Below are 20,959 nucleotides of genomic sequence, written 5' to 3' on the forward strand. Positions count from 1 at the left end.
TGTGGGAAGGAAGGGACTCTTTACAGAACAGATCACACTGGTAAATACAGCTGAAAGGGAAGGATATTGGACCCTTAATATATCTAGACTATCATAGGAGCTTATTTCAATGTTCATAGTCCCCAGATTCATATTCTTCCTCCTCATCCTCTTCAGTATGGTCATAATAGTCTCCATAATCTGTAGTGTAGCTTGTGATTCTGCTGCCAGCAGAAATCTGAAATGTAGAGGATGAACCTGCACAGCAAGACATAAATTGTCTCCACAATAAAAGGAACATACACAAAGCAAGAACTAAGAGGAAGATAAGCTCACTGTAGAATTCTAAAGTCATGTTAACACACTTGTTAATGGGTTAGCAAGTTCTCTTTTGGAGAGAAAGAGGCAATATCTGATGGCTTGTTTCTGTATCATTGAAGTCAATGAGAGCTTTGCCATATTTATCTCTCTCTCCCACTCTCAAGTGTGGAAAACACAACTATTTTAACTCTATTCCAAACACAAGTAAACCATGAATTGATCCTGCAAGTGCTCTGCACATGAAATTACCATTGTAGGATCAAGCCCATTGTTTGGCAAAGAGAAGAGGCCAATATCAAGAGCGAAATATGAACAATGTAGCTTGCTTCTGCCCATGCAATGCAAGCACAATTCTCTTTAGAGTCAAAAGGAGTTTAGCCTCCAGGACTGTACCCAATCAAAAATAAATAGTAAAAGTTACTTCATATGTTACTCTAAGCACGCTTATTAAAAGCAATTTCAAATTCCTTCCTAATTTTTCAAAAAGTAAATGATTAAACAGAATTGTTGAAGTTCTAAGAATTGCTCAGAACCACATGCAGCTATGGTTCTGGTATGGAACTCTACCTGTGGTCAAAGGGGGGTTGTGTAAAAAGGGATGGCACAACTTTACAGCTGTGATCCACAGTGTCTTTCAGGTGGAAAAAGGTGAAAATTGTAGCAAACTCCCATGATATTAACCAGTTTATCCTTTTTTGTTTACTGCACTTCATACACATTTTTGACTAAAAATACCTAGAGCTGATAAGAGATAAGGGATAAGGATAGAGTGACAGAACACAGTTTACAAATGTGGGCCTCTTAATAGGACATTCACATTTGGACACTCACCTTAGCATATAAGGGCCAATCCCTGTGAGGTGAAGTCTGTGGGAACTGAGGGCGCTCAGCCCCTGACAGATCCACACAGTTTGATGGGCAATTGCCTGCTTTATGCACCTGAGCATCAGTTTAAGTGCAAACACAGAGGATTTGCATTTACCAGGCGAGGCAGAAGCATTTGAAACCCGGGCTCTAAATGTTGAAACCAAATGCTGAAAATTCTTCACCTCAAAAGAAAAACACTTTACCATCAATGACTTTCAGTCTTGCAGATGCATATGCAGTGCCATACTTGTTTTTTGTTTGGCAGATGTAGATGCCTTCGTCCGATTTCTTGATGCCTTGAATTTGCAGCCACCCTGTCACACCGTACTTCTTAGGCCCACCTCTTGCCTGAGAGAAGGCAGATACACTGTCAAGATTTAGCAGACACCAGAGAAGAGGATGCTTTTCACAAGGGTAATTACCTGGATTATGTTTGGAGCCAAATTCTGCTCTCCATTACTGTACATTGCCCCTGCCCCTTGGCCTCCAAGCTTTATCTACTCCTGTGTGCCCCCCCCCTTTGCTGCCCTGTGCCCCCTCAACTCATGCTGCCCCTGCCCACTTCCCCAAACTTCTCCAACACTCAGCCCTGACCCCCTCCCTGCTCTGCATCCCCAGCCCCCCACCTGACTCCACTTCTGCTCCATATGTCAGCTTCTCCATAGGCCACCTGGGCCTCTCATCCTTATAAGTCTTTTGGGGGTGAGGGTACAGGTGGGTGGAAATGGTGGCTTTTAGATTTCTGTCCCTCTATTGTCTTCTGGTGTGACCAGCTGACCCAGCCCCACCTTCATTCTCCAGGGGATACTGCTCCCCTCTAATCATAGGTGTTGTATTGTCTTTAGGGGAGGAGACCCTGCCCTTCCCGCTGGGCTGGACCAGCTGGCTCCTGCACTGAGCTGGCTGAGTGCTAGGCTCCATGTTTTCCAGGCAGGGGCCTATGGAAGCTCTGGCTCCAGAAGGGTGGTGAATCCCAAATATGACCAGGAGTTCAAAGCAAACTTGTTTCACTTTGCCTACAGTGCCCAGGTCTGAACAGCATAAAAGGTGACAAAGGGCCTCTCAACCCAGGTCCAGGCAGAGGTCTTCTCACCTCTGGAATCCAGGGCCCCTCCTACAACCCAAACACTTCCTTTTAAAGGTTGTTTCCCCTACCGAGGCCAGCAGTCACTTCACCTTCCAGGCCAGAAAGCTCTTATTTTTCCTGCCACACAAGGAGGTGGAGGAACTTCTTCCTCAGCATGGGGTACACCACCCTTGCATACACTCTTGGATTAGATTTAATATACACTTTTATTCTTGACAGAAGCTACTTAACTGCCAATGATCAGAGAGCCAGCTCCTCTTTGTCTTTATGCAGGCAAAAATCACAATGAAGTTAATGGGAGTTTCGCCTGGTAAGGACTTCTGGATCCTGACCAGATCCATTAGAGAGAGCCAAGACAGTGCAACATTCAGGGTTTACTTCTTCCTCTACATATGCTGTCCTCTCTCATCAAGCATTTCTGAAAGCAGAATTCTCTTAATTCCCCAGGCAGGACTATACGGTAGCACCCCCCTGCTAGCAAGCTATTTATCATAACAACATAGGCTTTGTAATAGTGTTGTATCCTGTTATTGACGTTCATAGAATCATAAAAATGTGGAGCAGGAAGAGACTTTGAGAATTCATTGAATCCATGCCCCTGCACTGAGGCAGGACCAAGTAAACCTAGACCATCCCTGACAGGTGTTTATCCAACTTGTTCTTAACCTCCAGTGATGAGGATTCCACAACCTCCCATAGAAGCCTGTTCCAGGGCTTAGCTATCCTTGTAATGAGAAAGATTTTCTACTAAAAAAGAGCCACCGTGGCTTAACAACCATGTAAAAGAAGCAGTGAGAGATTAAAAAAAAAACTTACTTTAAAAAGTGGAAGTCAAATCCTAGTGAGGTAAATAGAAAGGAGCATAAACACTGCCAAATTAAGTGTAAAAATGTAATAAGAAAAGCCAAAGAGGAGTTTGAAGAACGGCTAGCCAAAAACTCAAAAGGTAATAAAATATTTTTAAGTACATCAGAAGCAGGAAGCCTGCTAAACAACCAGTGGGGCCCCTCGATGATAGAGATAGAAAAGGAGCGCTTAAAGACGATAAAGTCATTGCGGAGAAACTAACGAATTCTTTGCTTCAGTCTTCATGGCTGAGGATGTTAGGGAGATTCCCAAACCTGAGCCGGTTTTTGTAGGTGACAAATCTGAGGAACTGTCACAGATTGAAGTGTCACTAGAGGAGGTTTTGGAATTAATTGATAAACTTAACGTTAACAAGTCACCGGGACCAGATGGCATTCACCCAAGAGTTCTGAAAGAACTCAAATGTGAAATTGCGGAACTATTAACTAGGGTTTGTAACCTGTCCTTTAAATCGGCTTCTGTACCCAATGACTGGAAGATAGCTAATGTAACGCCAATATTTAAAAAGGGCTCTAGAGGTGATCCCGGCAATTACAGACCGGTAGGTCTAACGTCGGTACCGGACAAATTAGTCGAAACAATAGTAAAGAATAAAATTGTCAGACACATAGAAGAACATAAATTGTTGGGCAAAAGTCAACATGGTTTCTCTAAAGGGAAATCGTGTCTTACTAATCTATTAGAGTTCTTTGAAGGGGTCAACAAACATGTGGACAAGGGGGATCCAGTGGACATAGTGTACTTAGATTTCCAGAAAGCCTTTGACAAGGTCCCTCACCAAAGGCTCTTACGTAAATTAAGTTGTCATGGGATAAGAGGGAAGGTCCTTTCATGGATTGAGAACTGGTTAAAAGACAGGGAACAAAGGGTAGGAATTAATGGTAAATTCTCAGAATGGAGGGGGTAACTAGTGGCGTTTCCCAAGGGTCAGTCCTAGGACCAATCCTATTCAATTTATACATAAATGATCTGGAGAAAGGGGTAAAAAGTGAGGTGGCAAAGTTTGCAGACGATACTAAACTGCTCAAGATAGTTAAGACCAAAGCAGACTGTGAAGAACTTCAAAAAGATCTCACAAAACTAAGTGATTGGGCAACAAAATGGCAAATGAAATTTAATGTGGATAAATGTAAAGTATTGCACATTGGAAAAAATAACCCCAACTATACATACAATATGATGGGGGCTAATTTAGCTACAACGAATCAGGAAAAAGATCTTGGAGTCATCGTGGATAGTTCTCTGAAGATGTCCACGCAGTGTGGAGAGGCAGTCAGAAAAACAAACAGGATGTTAGGAATCATTAAAAAGGGGATAGAGACTAAGACGGAGAATATATTATTACCCTTATATAAATCGATGGTACGCCCACATCTTGAATACTGCGTACAGATGTGGTCTCCTCATCTCAAAAAAGATATACTGGCACTAGAAAAGGTTCAGAGAAGGGCAACTAAAATGATTAGAGGTTTGGAGAGGGTCCCATATGAGGAGAGATTAAAGAGGCTAGGACTTTTCAGCTTGGAAAAGAGGAGACTAAGGGGGGATATGATAGAGGTATATAAAATTATGAGTGATGTGGAGAAAGTAGGTAAGGAAAAGTTATTTACTTATTCCCATAATACAAGAACTAGGGGTCACCAAATGAAATTAATAGGCAGCAGGTTTAAAACAAATAAAAGGAAGTTCTTCTTCATACAGCACACAGTCAACTTGTGGAACTCCTTACCTGAGGAGGTTGTGAAGGCTAGGACTATAACGGCATTTAAAAGAGAACTGGATACATTCATGGAGGTTAAGTCCATTAATGGCTATTAGCCACGATGGGTAAGGAATGGTGTCCCTAGCCTCTGTTTGTCAGAGGGTGGAGATGGATGGCAGGAGAGAGATCACTTGATCATTACCTGTTAGGTTCACTCCCTCTGGGGCACCTGGCATTGGCCACTGTCGGTAGACAGGATACTGGGCTAGATGGACCTTTGGTCTGACCCAGTATGCCATTCTTTTGTACTATCTAACCTAAATCTCCCTTGCTGCAGATTAAGCCCATTACTTCTTGTTCTACCACAAGTGGACATGGAGAACAATTGATACCATCCTTTTTATAACAGCCCTTAATATATTTGAAGACTTCTCAGGTCCTCACTCAGTTTTCTTTTCTCAAGACTCAACATGCCCAGTTTTTTTTAATCTTTCCTCATAGGTCAGGTTTTCTAAATCTTTTATCATATGCAGATAAACTGGGCTATGTAGTGAAGCAACAGGAGACCTGAACCCAGTCTCTCTCACCAACAGAAGTTGGTCCAATAAAAGATATTACCTCACCCAACTTGTCTCTGCAACAGGAGAAAGGCAGTAAAAATGACACAGCCTCTTTAACCCTCCATCTCCTCCCCACAATTCAATAGTAAAAAATATGGTCCGTGGAATAAGCATAATCTACCTGGATTGAGATGTGGGCATCATCTCCTGGCAGAAACATTTTATTCCCTTTTTTCTTCCACTCAAGGTGTGGCATAGGATAGGCGGACACCTCACAGCCAAAGATTATGTCATTACCTGTGAAGTTCTGAGCATCCTGAGGTGGCAAAGAAATAACAGGAGCTGCAAGGAACCAATATGAAAAGAGCCTGATAGATGGACGTGGTAAAATGCAATTGCCTGTACGCAGTAAGAAAATGTCAAACAATATTGTCATGCAGTCTGGAGCGGCTCACAGTCTGCCCTGAGACTGGCAAACACCCCAAACTGATGGTATGTTCTATAATTATGTTTCACCCACCCAGTAACAAGTGTGAACTCCGAATGTACTATAACAGTCTTACCATGGAGGCACAGACAGTCCCCTTGGGCATTCCGGTCTATCTTGCCATCCAGGCATCACAGATGGTCACTTATACCAAATATCCCAACCATATTCAGGTTACTTCCAGTCACTTACTCAGATCTCAACCCGAAGATGCTGCCTGTAGCAAATCCTGTAATAAACTAACTACAGGTTTATTAAATAAGAAAAGAAAAAAAGGGGAGTTATGAGGTTAAAGCAGGTAACATACACAAATAAATGAGTATCAGTCTTGAGTTTCAAAAGATAATAGAAATTGCTGTCATAAGCTGACTTTATATGTCCTTTGGGGCTAACCCAGGCAAAACAGCTGGGGGGGCTTTTGCTTAGTGATTCTTGCCCCTTTAGAGTCCAAGCAGCAAAAAGAATCAAGTTTCTCCTTGTCAGAGATTTTTATCCCCTTCTCCCCAGACTCCAAACTGATAGAACAAGTGTCAGTGCCTGACTCCTCTTTATGCCAGTGGGGAAGGTAATCAAAGTCTTTGTCCTTTTGAGATATCACAATGGCTCATTTGCTTCCAAAGGCTCCATTGTCCACAAGACCGGCACTTTACACTAATTAATGCTTCTTTCCTGTTTGGTGAGTTACACAGTTACAGAAGTTTACAATGCAAACACGCAATATAACCTTATACCGGGCTACAGAGGTTATAAATGAGATCAATACATGCAGAATGAGGAATTGCAACATTGAGTGGAGCAATTCTTAAAATACCTGGGCCTAAGCCTTTTCTATCTTGCCTAATTTGATCACAGCTTAATGTAACTTATGTTAAAAATTGTTAATATTTTTGAGCACATATCAGTGCTTTGTTTTGAAAAAGCAAAGAATGCATTTTCTGCATGTTACATAAAGGTAATAAAATACTAATACAGTAGAATATCAGTCTTATGAACGACCAGTTATCTGAACCATTTTACCCAATAAAAAATAAACAGCTATACTGTAGTTCAAAGCTACCTTAATTTATTCACTAGCTTTTCACGTTTGGCTGAAAGAAGAAAAGGTTTACATTAACCACAAGAGGGAGCCCATCCAGTGCTTTGAACACAATAAGAAAATAAACAGTTAAAGGATAAGGGTCAGGCTGAATGTACATGAATGCATCTACTGAATGTACATATGCAGCATGTACTATGCATGTACTGAACATACTATATGATTTGTTACATCAACAATCAGAGAAAAAAAAACAACATGATCATTGTTATAGCCTACTTTTTGGCACTCTATTTGCATTTTTCCCCCAGTATGTTTGTCCACAACTAACACATTTTTCAGTCGAACATATGTTTCCTATCTTTTTTTAAAGTTATCTGTATTTTCTGGGACACTAGGTCCAGTTTGGGTTTAATTGTTGTTGTTTTTTTGTCCTGTGTCCCAGATGCTTGGAGATGGGAGCTTTGGTAAATAAATACATTTTTGCCTGTAATATTTGAGTCAATACATCTCTGCAGAATGAATGTTTCAGCAGCTGAAATTGTCACAGCAATGCTCCAGATTTCTAAACAATAGCTTCAATACATGCAGTCAGATATAACTGATCTAGTTAGGTGCTGACAACATCAAATACAGACCAGATCAAATTATGCATTGCAGAGAAAATATCCAGCAAATTTATCTCATTTGCTGTTTATGTATTGCTCATTAAACAATCCTGGTTTTCTTCTAAGCTCAGATTTTCAAAACTGACTACAGTATTTGAACATCTAATTCACATGAGCTTTAATGAGAATTAGGCATTCAAATCCTTTAGGGCTGAGATTTTCAGAGTTGCCTAATGTACTCAGAATTCATAAAGGATACATTGAATAGTTAGGATGAGAAATTTTCACGTTTGCTTAACTTTACAACTGGTAGTTCTATTGACTTTAATGGGACTCCGCATGGAAGTACAGGTAAGCCTAGGGAGCCAAAATGTTTACCTTGACTTGTCACTAGTCGTTATGTAGATAGTTATTTCTGCTCACAGATTGGATGAGAAACTTTTTAAACAGGTGAATCTTACTTCTGGATACCTGTGCTCAGATGCTGATCCAAGTATTCATCTGAAGAACTCAAATTTTCCAGATATTCCTGTGAACACAACCCTGCTTGTGTGGCTGTTTGCAAACAGGACTCAGTGCTGCAAGGTGTTGAGCACTCTAGCCCCCCATCTACCACTCAAACACAGACTTAACTGTAAGCACATGAGCAATCTGATTGATTGATGTGAAGCATGTGCTTAAGAATGTTGCTGGATCAGGGCCAGAACATTCAGCACTGTGCAAGCTCACACACCCATAGCAAATAGAAAGGTATATGGACTTGATCAAATCAAGCAGGCACTTGGAATTTGAATGAATATTCACAAATTATTTGCAGTATTTAACAATTCCAATCAAAAGTGAGGTTTCAGAGTAGCAGCCGTGTTAGTCTGTATCCGCAAAAAGAACAGGAGTACTTGTGGCACCTTAGAGACTAACAAATTTATTAGAGTATAAGCTTTCGTGGGCTACAACCCACTTCTTCGGATGCATATAGAGTGAAACATATATTGAGGAGATATATATACACACATACAGAGAGCATGAACAGGTGGGAGTTGTCTTACCAACTCTGAGAGGCCAATTAAGTAAGAGAGAAAAAACTTTTGAAGTGATAATCAAGATAGCCAAGTACAGACAGTTTGATAAGAAGCAAGTGTGAGAATACTTACAAGGGGAGATAGATTCAATGTTTGTAATGGCTCAGCCATTCCCAATCCCTATTTAGCCCTGAGTTGATTGTGTCTAGTTTGCATATCAATTCCAGCTCAGCAGTCTCTCGTTGGAGTCTGTTTTTGAAGTTTTTCTGTTTTAAGATAGCCACCCGCAGGTCTGTCATAGAATGGCCAGACAGGTTAAAGTGTTCTCCCACTGGTTTTTGAGTATTATGATTCCTGATGTCAGATTTGTGTCCATTAATTCTTTTCTAATCAAAAGTGAGGTGCTAACAGATTAAAAAATTACCCAGAATGATTTAAGAATCTGGTCTCACAAAAACATCTTGCTGCCTGTTGCAAGGGCAAAGTGAACTCAAGTAAGCCAGCACTTTAAGAACAATATGTATTGAAGGCCAGATTTTTAAAAGTTCCCTTTGCATGTGTTTCTGATTTTGCATACCTACAACTCTGGCCTTGCATGTGTGTCTGTGTTCACATAACTGTGCCTTTACCCTTAATACACATACCTTACTCTAGAATTTCCTGAGGGGAACATCTCACATGCAGTGTATCTGTTTCGCTTCATTCTAGGTTGGCACAGACTTTATGACTGAAATCCAGCCTCCCCTTCCACCAACAGCATAAGGCCTGAAACATCCCGGTTGTGCTTCTGTAGGGGAGTCAATGAGGACAAGCTTTGAAGAGGCAACAGGGGTAGGGAGGTTGGGGTTTGCAACGCCTTCCATGCCACAGAGTGGCATTCTGTGGGAGTAAGTGTGGGGAGTTCTTGACCAGGCTGGGGGAACGGCCACAGTGGGTATGTCTACCCTGCACTATAAACCCGAGTTCAGACAGAAATTTGAGCCCAAGCCCCTCTTCCAGCCAAACAGAAATCAGTTTGATTGGGGCCTGGATCCCCTCTGGACTCAGACCCATGGACTCTGCTAGCGGTGCTGAGTAAGAACTGGAGTCCCACTGAGACTCAGGACCAAGCCCTGTCATTTTGGAGTGTGGAATCAGCTCAAGCCACAGACCCAAGTCAGAAGGTCTGCACAGTGTAGTTTGGACACATCAGCATGGCTGTGAGACCCGAGCCCAGCAATTTTAACTCAGGTTTACAATGCAGTGTGGATGCTCAAGCACGGGCTTGTATACCCACAGCCTGGGTATACAATGCAGTATAGACATACCCAGTGAGTCTACCAAGTGGATGAATCCACTTACTTCAAACCTTACTTGGATTAGAGTAGTAGCCAGAGATGCATCCGAAGAAGTGGGCCGTAGCCCACGAAAGCTTATGCTCAAATAAATTTGTTAGTCTCTAAGGTGCCACAAGTACTCCTGTTCTTTTTGCGGATACAGACTAACACAGCTGCTACTCTGAAACTAGCCAAAGACTAGTGATCAGGGCTCTCAGTCTGGGTTGCAGGGGAGTATGTTCCCCCACATAGTTCACCTCAGAAAGCTATTTACTTGTAGAATTATTTCACGAGAAGAGGACACAGTTACCCTTCAGCAAAGGTAAATGCTTATGACAGGACAGGAAGATCATTCAACACAATCAGAGATGAAACAGCAAAGCTCCCAGACTTCTGGCTTTGGAGCATTATCTACCAAATAACATCTTCCCCGAGCTGCTTCCCTTATAACCTCTCTCTTGAGCACCCGTGCAAAGGGTTGGGGAAGATGAGCTATAGATGACCCCAAGTTCTCCATGGACCAGGTAGTGGACTTGCACTCCGAGCCAGCAGTATGGTCCAGGATTTACAACAGCGACTAATGATTTGGGGTGCCTCCATTTGTGGGTGCCCAACATGAGATGCTTTAAGGGGGCCTGATTCAGAGGAAGAGCGAGTATTCAAAATCACTAGTTGCTTTTGAAAATATTGGCCATGAATTTTACCCTACTATGTATTTGTCACCTATCGCTGCCGCCACAGATGTGAGAAAAATAGCCATTAGCCCCAAAACTATTGAAAAAAGTGCAGAAATCATTTTCTAAGTGATATTATATTTTTTTTCAATCCAACATCAAACTCAAACAAAAGAATGTTGATTTGGTAACAACAAAATGGTATATTTCTCCAACTATATGATATTTATGATATTTATGTTTACTGTTATTTGTCTGATTTGTAACAGAATGCACACAAGGTGGTAAACTATTCCTTTGCTCCTTTCGTATAAAATTCCCATTAAAATAATCTGGTATTTTGTGCTGCTGACTGTAAAGAGAAATGCTGTGGGGTGGGTCTATTGCTTTGTGAAATCAACAGCAGCAAAGGTTTGAAAAAGGATGTATTAAGTGTGGAGAATCTGCATGTCATCAATACAGTTAATCTTTGTAAGCTATTATTTGTAAGCTAGAAATTGATCAAACCAACCTTTTGGGGAAGGAAAAAGGGCCTTTTCTCATGTGTGACTTTGACTTTGTGTGTGTGTGTGTTTTTGTGGCAGACAGAAGATAAAAGTCTGCTCTTGTGATGAAAGGAGTTTATTGTTATTTATTTATTCATTCATCAGTTGCTGTATACAATTAATCTATTCGGCATCCCTAGGACAGGAGATGCTTTGAAGGAAAAGTATGAAAACAACATACATTGAGATTAATGATGTATATATTTACAGAATGCTACCAAAAGATACAGATCAGTGCTCAGCAACTGTTTCTCATTCAAAGGACAACCAGCAGAATGCCAAGGCACCAGGGCCGGCTTTAGGCCAATTCCACCAATTCCCCTGAATCGGGCCCCGCGCCTAAGAGGGCCCCGCGCCCAGTGGCAGGGGGAGAAGTGGCCGAGAATCCCTTCCCTGGCTAGAGGCTCTTTTTCATTTTTACTCACCCGGCGGCGCTCCGGGTCTTCGGCAGCACTTCGGCGGCAGGTCCTTCAGTGACGCCGAAGACCTGGAGCGAGTGAAGGATCCACCGCCGAAGACTAGGAGCACCGCCTGGTGAGTATAAGCCCCACGTGGTTTTTTTACGTCGTTTTTTTTTTAGTCATCCCTGCCGGGGCCCCGTCGAAACTGTTCGAATTGGGCCCCGCACTTCCTAAAGCCGGCCCTGCAAGGCACAGATAAATTGCCAATCTCAGGGCCTAGACTTTCCATTGCATTACACCTTTTGGAGTTGCTGTGTGAAACTGGTATAAAACACTGCCACAACATAATGGCGGCCTTTTACACAAACTTTGCAGCACTGTAAACAAGCTCACAAGACACAGAGCAATGGTGAATAGCACATTCAATGTACTATCCTGATCTAGATCATTGTGCATTTGTGTTAGTGACATAAGATTTAAAATACCTTTTAATCTTTTACTTTTTTCTGCCACTTTAGAGCTAAAATGCCTTTTTTACCCTTTGGAACTTGGCTTTTAAGCAAATATTCCTCTTTGAAATCCTATCTATTCTCTCACATGGCGGAAGACAATTCAAAGAGCTTTGCATGACAGCTTGGCAGCCTCTGGTAACTTCTTAATGTTTTCCCCTAAGATCACATATAGTTTTATTGTCCTAAAGTAAAACATGCTGAAGTTCTTATAAAGTCCCATCATCCTGTCCATTGCACAGTGCACAAGTATAAAATAAGGTGTATATTCTGCCCTGCTGCTATACCAATACTGTGAATTTTTACAGTGCTTTCATCCTTAGATTGCAAAGTGCTTTACAAAAGTGGGCAAGAACTATTATGCCCATTTTACACTTGGAGAAACTGAGGCACACAGAGGCTAAATAACTTTTCCAAGGCCAGACAGACAGACGGGGCAGAATCAGTATGAGAATCATAGGGTTAGAAGGGACTGCAAGGGTCATGTAGTCTAACTCCCAGGATCCAGGAGTTACTGATTTACACAGTTACAAAGTGGATCAGAATCAGGGCTTGAGCTGCCTACCACCTGCAAGAGCACTTGTAAATATACTGGAGTGCAGATATGCTGCCCTTGTTCACACCAGTGTATAGAGCAGAAAATGGGATTGCTAAGGAATAGAAGGTGTGGCCAGAGGAGGACGCACTGCATGCTCCCCACTCCAATGTTTGACTGGTAAATTGCAAGGAGAATATAAAAACTAAAGCCACCAAGGTTCTCTTTAAAGTGACTAGTTCTATGTATGCCACACTGTGTGCGTGGTTGCAGAGGAACATTAGGAGAGTCAGTATCAACCTTTCCCCATGGAGCTCTGGCATGCCAGGTAGGGTGACTAGACAGTAAATGTGAAAAATCGGGACGGGGGTTGGGGGGGTAATAGGTGCCTATATAAGACAAAGCCCCAAATATCGGGACTGTCCCTATAAAATCAGGACATCTGGTCACCCTAATGCCACGAGAGGAGAATGAACAGATGGGATAGAACAACAGTGCTACCAAACCTCAGTCAACATGGACTCTGGTAAGGTTGGAGAGGATAAGGTGAGATGGAGACAGGGGGAGCTACTTTATCTTGCATCCTCTAGTTGGTTGCTTTTCCTGCAACAATTCCTCCATTACAGCATGAATGTAAATTCATGTAGCTGGAGTCCCTGTAGCTGGATTCCCTCCTGCCAGCATAGAGGATCCTCATGACAAAGTCTGGAGTGGGTGCTGGGCTGGCAGACAACAACCCCCACTCTGTTGGGGGGCTGGAACTGCCTGGCACTGAGATGGCTGAAGGGAGGTTGGGAGCAGGACAATCAATGGATGCGCACATTCTGAGCTCCTTGGCCAGCAACACTCCTATGGAGCCAAGGCCACAAATTAAAGATGCTTGGCAAACCCCCTACAGGAGCGGGGGATTGCTGTGTTCCCTCCCCTGACAATGAACCTCCACCCTTATGCAATTGCCCCCTGGGTCTAGGGAGCAAATATATGTGGACCAGAGTTGTCACAAAAACCACCATTTATATCACTTCTGAATTTGGCCCAGAGTTGTCTGTTCACAGCCAAGAATGGGAAGAGCCCAGCAGAAATACGACATGGCCCTCGAGGACTATAGGCTGTTGTGCCAAATGCTGTACCAGTAACCAACGTACAAGCTATCACCTCTAGCACCTCTGAATCTGGCCCCGCAAGAGGCTATCAGTGGAAAAGTTCAGTATTCTGGATCTTCAGTTTCAAGCACATTTTTTCAGTGCAACTTTCGTCTTCTGCAATATCCTTTCTGTTCCAAGGGGCAGTGGGGCTGTAACATTTGGAGAATGTTCTTTGGCATGTCTGCTGATGTGCAAACCTGAGGATCCTGTACATTTGGTTCTGCTTGCACTCAGCACTTACTATTCCAGCTTAGTAAAACAAGCAAACAATTTAAATAAACTTCAGGGGAGAAAGTCATGGAGAGACAAGAAGCTTAAAATTCTCTGCAAAGAAATGAGGCTACTTCCAAGCAACATTTTGTACTATATAAAACAATTGATAGGAGATGATGCATCATTACATTTTTAAACAGGAATATGCATATGCATGTGTACAGATTTGTGTGAGAACTCTACATATAATCTCACATAAACTGCAAACTTATATACACTTTGAGATCTTGTATAGAACGTCCCTCTATATGTGCATTCTGAGTCCTTATTTGTGTCTAGCTGTGTGTAATTTGGACCTCTCTCCATATTCTGCATTAGGTCACTCAGAAATCTGCTATGTGAGATGGTGATACTAATTCCTGAAGGATGAATCACATTAAAATCAGACTGTAAAAACAGCCAGTGTTCAAGTAACTACCCTAACCACTTCATTCTCTCTCCCACCACCCTGCCAAGCAGTGTAGCTGCATTTGAATGCTTGTTTCTTACCTATGCAAATAAAATATAGCCAAAAGGTGTATTTAGTTTAAAGCCTCAACAAACTGAAATGAGGTTCATAATTCTATATAATCAACATGAATGCAACTGCCTTTAGGGAAATTATTCCAGTTTGATTCTGTTCTAATGTGTGGATTTGTAATCATCAGTGGGTGTTTAGATCTTTTAAAAATCATTGTTACATTATTTTTAACTCTTTATATCAAGAATGGAACTTTATTTAAATGACTTCCAAACCCTATTCTATTCTATTCCATTCCGGTTCCATCACCATATTAACTGAGACCTGCCTTGCTACCCACCTCTGCAATATCAGTTCAGGCATTAAATAATAATAATTCTAAAGATTTTTTATCTCTGTGGTTGACCCTCACCACATTTCACTTTCTGCTCAGCTACTCTGAACATCTTTCACTTATTAGTGACTTTGTGATATTAATTCAATTATGGTCATATATAACTTTACATATAACTTGTATAATATACAAGTTCACATTCCACATATTCGGAGGACCGTGTGATATAAAATCCACTATGGTAATATAGAAGCTTACAATACTATGGTAATATAGAAGCTTACAACACACAAGATTAAACACCAGCTGATGAACTACTTGTTTAAATCTCAAAGAAGTAGTACAGTAATTATAATGATGCTGAAGCATTATTTTGCTGTAAGTAGGCTGAAACATTAAAAGATATTTCTAGAAATTAACATCAAATCTTTGTCTCCTTTATATATCTGCTTTAGAGAACAGTTTACTTGGTATACATGTCTATGTATGTTACCTGATTCACATGGTCCTTTGTGCTTCATGTTGATATTTCTTCTCTTCTCAGAGTAAGCCTCATTGAATTGGCAGATGTTCGCATAGGTCTTGCCTTCGGGTCCACAGACACTTTCCTGGGATTTGCAGACACATTGTGGTTCAGGGATTTCCCCAAACTTGGTTTCATCGGCATCCAGCCTGCACTCCATGTTCTCCCCACACTGCCCGTAGAAATGATTGACCTTATCCAAGTCACAGATCTGCCCTTCCACATTCCCACATTCAGGACAGCAGCCACACTGATCTAACACAGTCCCGGCTGGACAGTGTGTAGGCTTGGAGCAAAGTTCCAAATTGCATTTTCCACAGCTATCTCCTTCCCTTAACAATCTCAACCAACTCCTGTAGTACAAGGTGGGGAAACTTTGAGAAACTTGTACCAGGGCTACCAGCACTACTATAACCTCCAGAACCTTCATCTTGAGAATGTAATGAAATGCAAAGGTCTTTGGAGTAAAACCAAGGGGGGGAGGAAGAACCCCCCCACACACAGCAAGAGAGAAAACGTCACACTCCTTTTTTGTTTTTGGAATATAAATGTACTGTGGAGGCTTTAAAGAGAAATTAGCATCAGGTTCCTGATCTGGAACTGATCAATAAAAACGCATACAAACCTAGAAGCTTTTCTCTAATGTAGTTTGGAAAGCAGGTCTTGCATACATATGAAACACACTTCCCTTCTGACAGCTGACTTGAAGATTTGTGAAATGCTGTTTGCTCAGGGTCTCCTTGAGCCAAATTTGCAGAGTTGTTCTATTGAAAAACATTATATTGTAGCCGCTGTAGGAAGAGGTACAGAATGAACTGATGAAAGAGCAGAGAAGTACATGCTTTGTTCTATTTCCCTCTTTTCTCTCACTCCCTTAATAGTGTTAGTCACAAAGAACTAAACATGGATGGAAACCAATGCCCAAAACAGCAGGGGACTTACCTCTAGAGCTGAGCCAGAGCCAGGACATTTGGATCAAGGTTTAGGTCCAAATATCTCCCTAGTCTGCATGTGTTTGGATTCATAATTCCATTATGGATCCTTTATAGAGATGGCCCCAAGCCATCACACTTGGATCCAGATCTGAACTTCAAACATGGAGGTGGGTCCCTGGATTCATTGTTCTGGCTCTGTCCCCCTGCCTTTGTGAAAATAATAGTAATAGGGGTGTGACAGTGCTGGGAGCTAGCAGGTCAGCCAGCACTCTGATCATTGTAGCACTAATTAGGTCCCCCAGAGTGATCTGATTGGTCATTGGAATGTAGTTATCTAATCAGGCTGGCAGGTTGGGTGGTGCTCGAGGATTAATTAGCTCATAAACAGAGGACTGATAAAAAGGCACAGGAAGAAAGTGACAGGGGAGAGGAACTGGGCTAGCTGAGCCCAGATTCAGAGCTCCCAAGGAAGGGAGACCTCATCGTCTCTCAGGCTCTGGGGAGAGGGCTGATGATACAAGTACAATGATAAATTGTACTTCTGTGTGGAAATTTAAAGGTGGTGGAGGGAATTTAAATAAACTGCATAGCATGGCTACCTAACCAGTAGAGTCTAAGCTGTTTTTTGCGGTGCAAGTGGACAGGAATGGAGCACGCCCCACTAAGGGAAGGATTTCAACTCCCCAGACATCTTTTGGAAAAGTAATGTAGCAAAATGCAAAATTGTCAATAAATCCTTGAAATATATTGGAGACAACTTCGTGTTCCAGAAGTAACCAGAGGACAGCCAGTTTAGCGTGCTGATGCTGTCCAACAGGGAGGAATTGGCGGCAAATCTGAAGGTGGAAGGCAAATTGGGTGATGGTGATCATGAAACAATAGATTTCATGATTCTAAGGAGAGGAGGGAGTAAAAGCAGCAGAATAAGGTTAGTGGACTTAAAAAAAAAAAAAAAAAAGCAGCGTTAACAAACAGAGAACTGGTAGATAAGGTCCCATGAGACGAAAATCTAAGGGATATAGACATTTAGGAGAGCTGGCAGTTTCCCAAGGAGACAATATTAAAGGCACAATTGCAAACGCTCCCAGTGCAAAGGCAAGGCAGGAAGAATAGTAAGAGGCCAACATGGCTTCATCAGGAGCTCTTTAATGGCCTTAAAAGCAAAAAGGAATCCTACAAAAAGCAGAAACATGGACAAATTATGAAGGAGGAGTACAAAAGAATAATACAAATATATATAGAGAGAAAATCAGAAGGGCTAAGGCACAAAATGAGTTATACCTAGCCAGGAACATAAAAAGCAACAAGAAGGGGTTCTTTAAACATATTCATAGCAAGAGAAAGATTAAGGAAAGTGTAGGTCCTCTGCTTAGAGGGGGAGGAGAGCTAATAACTGATGACATCAAGGAGGCGGAGGTGTTTAATGCCTATTTTGCTTTAGTCTTCATTAAAAAGGCTCATGGTGACCAGATACACCTCTACCCCGATATAACGCAACCCAATATAACACGAATTCGCATATAACGCAGTAAAGCCGTGCTCCGGGGGGTGGGCTGCGTGCTCCAGTGGATCAAAGCAAGTTCGATATAACGCGGTTTCACCTATAACACGGTAAGATTTTTTGGCTCCCGAGGACAGCGTTATATCGGGATAGAGGTGTACTCAACACAAGTAATATCAACAGCAAGGGGGAAAGAACACAAACCAAAATAGGGAAAGAAAAGGTTAAAGAATATTTAGATAAGTTCGATGTATTCAAACTGGCCTGATGAAATCCATCCTAGGTTACTTAAGGAACTGGCTGACGCAGTCTCGGAACATTAGCAATTATCTTCGAGAACTCATGGTGGACTGGTGAGATCCTGGAAGACCGGAGAAGGGCAAACATAGTACTGTACCTATCTTTAAGAGGGGGAACAAAGAGGACCTGGGGAATTATAGACTGATCAGCCAAACTTTGATACCTGGAAGAAAATATACTGGAACAATTTAATAAACAATCAATTTGTAAGCAACTTGCAGATAATAGTTATAAGAAATAGCCAGCATGGATTTGTCAAGAACAAATCATGCCAAACCAACTCAGGTTCCTTCTTTGACAGGGTTACTGGCCTAGTGGATCGGGAAGGGGGACCAGTAGACATGATGTAGCTGGATTTTAGTAAGGTTTTTGACACAGTCCCACATGATGTTCTCATAAGCAAACTAGGGAAATCTGGCCTAGATAACATTACTATAAGGTGGGTGCATAACTAGTTGAAAGACTGTACTCAAAGAGTCATTATCAATGATTCATTATCAAACTGGGAGGATGTATCTAGTGCAGTCCTGCAGGGTTCTGTCCTGCATCTGATACTATTCAATATTTTCATTAATGACTTGGGTAATGGAGTGGTGAGTATGCTCATAAAATTTGCCAAGGACACCAAACTGGACGGTGTTGCAAGCATGTTGGAGGACAGGATTAGAATTAAAAAATATAATGCTTTAGTAATCTAGTAAAGAGTTTTGCATCTGTTGACCTTCTGCTAACGCTCTTTCTGGCATTCAACATAGTGATCAGGATAGGTTCAAAAACATTGGGGACTTCCCTGTTGGACCCATTTGCTATGGCCTCTCATGTAACAGAAAAGCCCAACACTAAGGCCCTTCACCCACCACGGGGAAGCCTAGAGGAAGGCCCTCAGGCTAAAACACCATTGTCAGTGGGTGAGAAGCTGGAGAAAATTTCCCCTTGGAGCTTCTCCCCCCAGCACTGGGATACATCACCCACCTCAGAATGTCTTGCCCTTCATGTCTTACCAGAGCATGTTTGAAGATGGAGGTGGAGCTCTCAGAATGAGGCCCAGTGCCTCATTGCTATATGAGGAGCTGACTCTGTGTGTGCTTAGAAAAATAAATTTCTAACCCTGTGGGGACCACTCAAGCTCAGGGCCTCGTGCAGGTGCAGGGGCTTCAGCCTTCCAGCACCAGTCCTGAAAGTGATGTTTCCACCTCAGTCTCCCACAGTCTGTTGCCTTCAGTGGAATGCAAATGCATGACTGATAAATAATGGAGCTGTACTCTTGATCTTGTGATTTTTTTTTGTCATTGGATTATTTATTTTCTGTAAATGATGTACTGTAAAAGTGCTGCCTGTTATTAAGGTTGCCTGACCCATTCCCTTTTAAAACCATGCTCTCAGTTCTCCATAATTTTGCCAAACTTTAACCATTTGGGGTCAAATTTTCCATGTCGGGTGCTTGCCTCAAACTGAATTTGTGGAATGTCAGCTAAAATGGTTCATTTGTTTCCTAACTTTTGAGGGCCCACATTTAAAGCCTGCTTGGAAGAGTCCTGTGATATACTTCATATTGTCTACATCATGGCTGGGCTAATTCATATTCTGTACTGTGCACTGCCTCTGACTGTAGGGTCACACTATAAAATAGTAAATTAAATATGTAAGTGATGCTCTGAACATTAAGAATCAGCAAATATGTGACTAGTGAATTAATGAAAACAGATTCTTATCCCACCTTCTTGATCCATTTAATATATTTTAGAATTTGATGTAGAAGTGTAAAATATAATTGCACATATTGTTTCGCATTACAGATTCTAAATGTCAATGTCAACTTCATTACTTGGAAATGCAGTGGATGAAAATCTACAGTAAAGCACAGAAGTTTTCAGAGGTTTGTATGCAGTGAAAAATGAATGGACCTTGTTGTAGGGATCCATGTTTGCAGAGAGAAGTTAGACTGGGGAAGATCCCGGTGCAGACATTCAGGATGTTAATAAGTAGGAAAGAACTTTGCACTTCTCTTTTAATAGGTAACACATGAGTTCAAAGCCAGAAAGAACTGGGAAACAAAAATATGCTAGGAAGGACTCCTTACTAAAGCCAGGCAGTTGCCTGAAGTTTTCACTGAATAGCCAATGTAAAACACTATGTCACTTAAATCTTCAAGAAATATCTGAATTAAAGACTGTAAATAAGGTAATTAAAAATTAGGTCGGATTCTGCTCTCACTTAAACTGGTGTAACTCAGGATTAACTCTACTGAAGTCAATGGAATTAAATGAATGCAAGTGAGAGGAAAATCAGATCGGTTGTCTCTAAAGCCATGTCAAATGAGTTTTTAAAACATTGAGTTTCTCACTACCTGTGGTGAACACAATGGAAATTCAACAAGCTGTTAAAAATTGTGTCCTTATCAATAAGGTTAGGATTATTGTTGCCACAGACTTATAGGAAGACATGCTTCCTGCTCTAAAGAACTTATCTAACAGTAAACATGGCTCAAGGAGGGGGGGGGGGGGGAGGGGGGGGAGAGAAGAGAGGGTAATGGAGAAGGTTTACAAAAATCGGGTCATATTGGTGACTTGGTTATTCTGCATAAATTTTCTTACAATATGTATTGCCCATTCAGACTGAAATGCCCAACCCTCTGAAATACCCTTCCAGGGCAAAGTACTGCCTTACCCAACCCCACTCTCCTTGTTCTTCAATCTCCAAGACCCCACTCTGCAACCCTGCTTTCCACAGTTTTTCTTCACCATTGAATCACACCCCTTCCTTGTCTGACCACACTCCTTCCTTTCCCCCCTCACTAACCAGTCCCCTTCTGATTCTCTATTCAGGTAGCAACCCCAAGCAAGACATCCAATTATGCCATTTTAAAAAATGACTTAAATTGAAACGTGGCTTAAAGTGTGTAACAGTATTTTATTAAATGGTCATCACCATGACCCTTCAGGAACCATTTCCAAAGTGCATGAACCCATGAGAAA

General features: G+C 41.7%; 1 protein-coding gene across 1 annotated transcript; it reads right to left on the reverse strand.

Moving 5' to 3' along the window:
- Positions 1 to 106: 106 nt before the first annotated feature.
- LOC112110929 (kazal-type serine protease inhibitor domain-containing protein 1-like) lies at positions 107 to 15,678 on the reverse strand. Its single transcript, XM_026660845.1, has 4 exons — positions 15,219 to 15,678; positions 5,565 to 5,725; positions 1,371 to 1,515; positions 107 to 237 (listed from the first exon to the last, which is right to left on the reverse strand). The coding sequence occupies exons 1-4, from the start codon at positions 15,676 to 15,678 to the stop codon at positions 107 to 109; spliced, it is 897 nt and encodes a 298-aa protein (XP_026516630.1).
- Positions 15,679 to 20,959: the final 5,281 nt, after the last annotated feature.

This window comes from Terrapene carolina, unplaced genomic scaffold (assembly GCF_002925995.2).
Source record: "Terrapene carolina triunguis isolate 2854851 unplaced genomic scaffold, T_m_triunguis-2.0 Scaffold838, whole genome shotgun sequence".
NCBI classification, from domain to species: domain Eukaryota; kingdom Metazoa; phylum Chordata; order Testudines; family Emydidae; genus Terrapene; species Terrapene triunguis.

Coding starts and splice junctions, on each gene's coding strand:
- LOC112110929 (XM_026660845.1), bottom strand. CDS start 15,678: ATGAAGGTTCTGGAGGTTATAGTAGTGCTGGTAGCCCTGGTACAAGTT. Junction 1,516..5,564: donor ATGCCCACATCTCAATCCAG/GTAGATTATGCT, acceptor GCCTTCTCTCAG/GCAAGAGGTGGGCCTAAGAA. Junction 238..1,370: donor AAGACTGAAAGTCATTGATG/GTAAAGTGTTTT, acceptor CTTGCTGTGCAG/GTTCATCCTCTACATTTCAG.